At 43.7% G+C, this 2,790-nt stretch overlaps 1 protein-coding gene across 1 annotated transcript in view; it reads left to right on the top strand.

Moving 5' to 3' along the window:
- The window catches only part of cacna1f (calcium channel, voltage-dependent, L type, alpha 1F subunit), a 54,065-nt gene that overhangs the window by 48,399 nt on the left and 2,876 nt on the right, over positions 1-2,790 (top strand). The window contains exons 42-45 of the mRNA XM_015392342.1: positions 272-618; positions 706-849; positions 957-1,357; positions 2,655-2,767. Coding sequence (XP_015247828.1) covers positions 272-618; positions 706-849; positions 957-1,357; positions 2,655-2,767 — 1,005 coding nt within the window. The remainder of the gene's footprint in view (positions 1-271; positions 619-705; positions 850-956; positions 1,358-2,654; positions 2,768-2,790) is intronic.

Here is a 2,790-nt window from a genome sequence, read left to right as displayed (position 1 = left end):
ATATATATATATATATATATATAAACTGAATTAGATTGAGTTAAATCTTTTACAAAATAAGGGTGGAAGTTGTGTTTTAATTTATTATGGTCTCAGAATTACCCAGATTGCACAACCTTTTGCATAGAACCACTAGAAGTTATGAAATGATGTGTGAAGTATCTCCATGGATGCTTTAGCTATGTCGAAAAACCTTAAAGTATAAATCTATTTCTAGATTTCTAGAGACCATTCTGACACTATAATGAGTTGAAATCATTTTGCCTTTTAGCAAGGGCTGCGGACGCTGCAGGACTTGGCTCCAGAGATGCGTCTGGCGATCGCTTGTGACCTCGAGGACGAAGAGGCAACGGAGGGAGAGATGACGGGTGACGAGATGTTTGACAGTGAGCGTGGGACCTCTGCAAACCCCACACCTGCTAGCACTCCAATGCCCCCCCTGGACATGCTGGTGGAGCAGACGGCAGTGATTATCGAACACACGCCCAAAGTCAGCAACGGAGATGTGATCACCAAACAGGTGGAGGCCTTGCAGCAGCACCTCAGACCAGGATCAGAACTTGCAGGTCTCAGAGTTGTTACTGAGCAGCCTGGAAGGTCTGAGCCCCTTCCCATCAGGTACTGTGTAACAGCCGCACACTGCTAATTGAATCACAAAAGGACAACCTGGTTTGTTATCTGACTTAGTTCTTTGTTCTCCGTCAGCGAGTCGCCTCTTCCTCCTCCTCCACCTGAGATAACAGGGGAAGACTTTCTCCTCAATGATGCGCTCGATCCAGGTCAAGGGGTAGCAGCTGAACAGTTTTACGGCAGTGAAGCATATGCTTCAAGTTTTGCATCAGTAGATGGGTAAGAAATTGAGATTTAAGGTTGTTAATATAGAAAAATATATATATTTAAAGCATTCCATCTAACCTGCAAAGCATATTTCCCCTTTTACCTCCTCATTGTTGCAGGTATGAGTACCCAGAGGGGGTTTCTCCTGTACCAACAGAGACAGGAGCCAATGGTCATGGTTTGGACAGAGCAAGCAGCATAGGAGAAATACCCTATGGAGCCAATGACCCCAATGGCTTCATTAGCAACAATTACAATGAAAACAACATGAACGGAGGGAGTACCGCCGTTAGCCCCACTCCCTATGACACAAATGGATATCACAGTGACGGATACACAGGCTATAACGAGAACGGCAGCACCGTCAGCGCTTACAATGGGAACAGCAGTTACAACGGGAACGGTTACAACGGGAATGGTGATTACCGTGGAAATGGCTACAATGGGAATGGCTACAATGGAGGCGAGAACAACGGAGGCCAGTTTGTCCGGAGACGACTGCTTCCTGCGATACCGAAAGGTTAGAAATGTTTAGGCTAGCATTGGTACATTTTTTTTGCTCTAAATGTCAGGGTTCAGAACAGACGATCCAGGATTCGAAGCAAACAGACAGGCGTAATTCTCAAAAGTGTCTATTAATAAACGTCAGATCTGTTATTCAGCAGCTAGGGCGTCAAAGTCCGGAATCTCTGTAGAGGGAAAAGTCAGGTTAGTGATAACATAAATCTGACAGAGGATGATAACTAGTGCGTGAGTCACTAACCTGGTCTTAGAGTTCATTCCGTGCCCAGAAGAAGAAGCAGAATCCAGCTGGATGGCTACCAGCAGCACGTGGCGAATGCCGCCCAGAAAGCGCAAGGAGCCGAAGCCTTGAAGATTGCTGAACTGGCTGACAGGCAGATCCAAGCAGACAAAGGAAGACAGGAGTTACCGGCAGCCAAAGCCAGTGTCGAAGAAGTTCATAGGAGTCCAGGCCAGAAGATCAGAGATCTGAAGGGGCACAAAGGGGAAATCCAAGTTGAAGTCAGGAGGCAGATCCAGGTTCAGTCCACAGGCAGAAACCAGCAAGAGTCCGAAGACAGGTCAGGCAAACAGGAACAGGCAAGCTCAGAGGTCGGGAGGCAGAACCTGGTCAGGATCAGGCAATTAAAAACACTAAAAGGTACGCAAGAGAACTCTGACCAAAAGCTTAAAATAATCTGGCACTGATGACTGCGAGCAGGCAGTTTAAATAGAGACTAGAGCAGGTGATACAAATGAAAAGTGATGAGAAACTGGGCAAAGCTAGACAGGTGAATGGAATGAACCATTAAGCCAGTCATCAGAAAATAGTATCAACTTATTTGGATGTGCTGCTAATTCTCCTGCATATAAATAATTTGTTGAGTCAAAGTTCAATATGTTTTATTTTTCCATCTCAGAAATTATTTACTCTTAGACAGATATTAAATTAAAACATATTTAGAATAAAGGTAACTGGAATCTTGTGTTAAAATTGGAAAAAAATAAATTTCCTACTAGACAAGTCCATGTTAAATAGATTTAATACATAGAAACTATTTAAGTGTAATTACATGTTGGCTAACCTAGCCTTACTTTCAACCGAAGTGATGGATAAGGGTTAAATGAAGACAACCATTTGTGAACCTTAACTAGCCATACTAAATATCTCCACTGGTGTCTAATTTTATAATGTTGTTAGTCAGACCAAAGTTCCGAAAATACAAAGTAAAACCCAATTTCTCCCTCTGACCCCAAGAGAGTGTAAAATCTCAAAATGTCTGTAATGACAACAAGCTTCCTGTTTATTGTTTTAGGTCGGAAGCCTGCGTTTAATTTCCAGTGTCTAAAGCCTCAGGCCAGCGTGGATGACCTCCCCATCCCTGGAAACTATCATGGGAACACGTCTCCAACAAGATCCCGCCAACAGGTAAAAGAACACAAACACCTTTT

This window comes from Cyprinodon variegatus, unplaced genomic scaffold (genome assembly GCF_000732505.1).
Source record: "Cyprinodon variegatus isolate N-32 unplaced genomic scaffold, C_variegatus-1.0 Scaffold587, whole genome shotgun sequence".
Lineage (NCBI taxonomy): Eukaryota > Metazoa > Chordata > Actinopteri > Cyprinodontiformes > Cyprinodontidae > Cyprinodon > Cyprinodon variegatus.
Note: the sequence above shows the minus strand (reverse complement) of the source record. Positions and strands in the feature narration are given on the sequence as shown.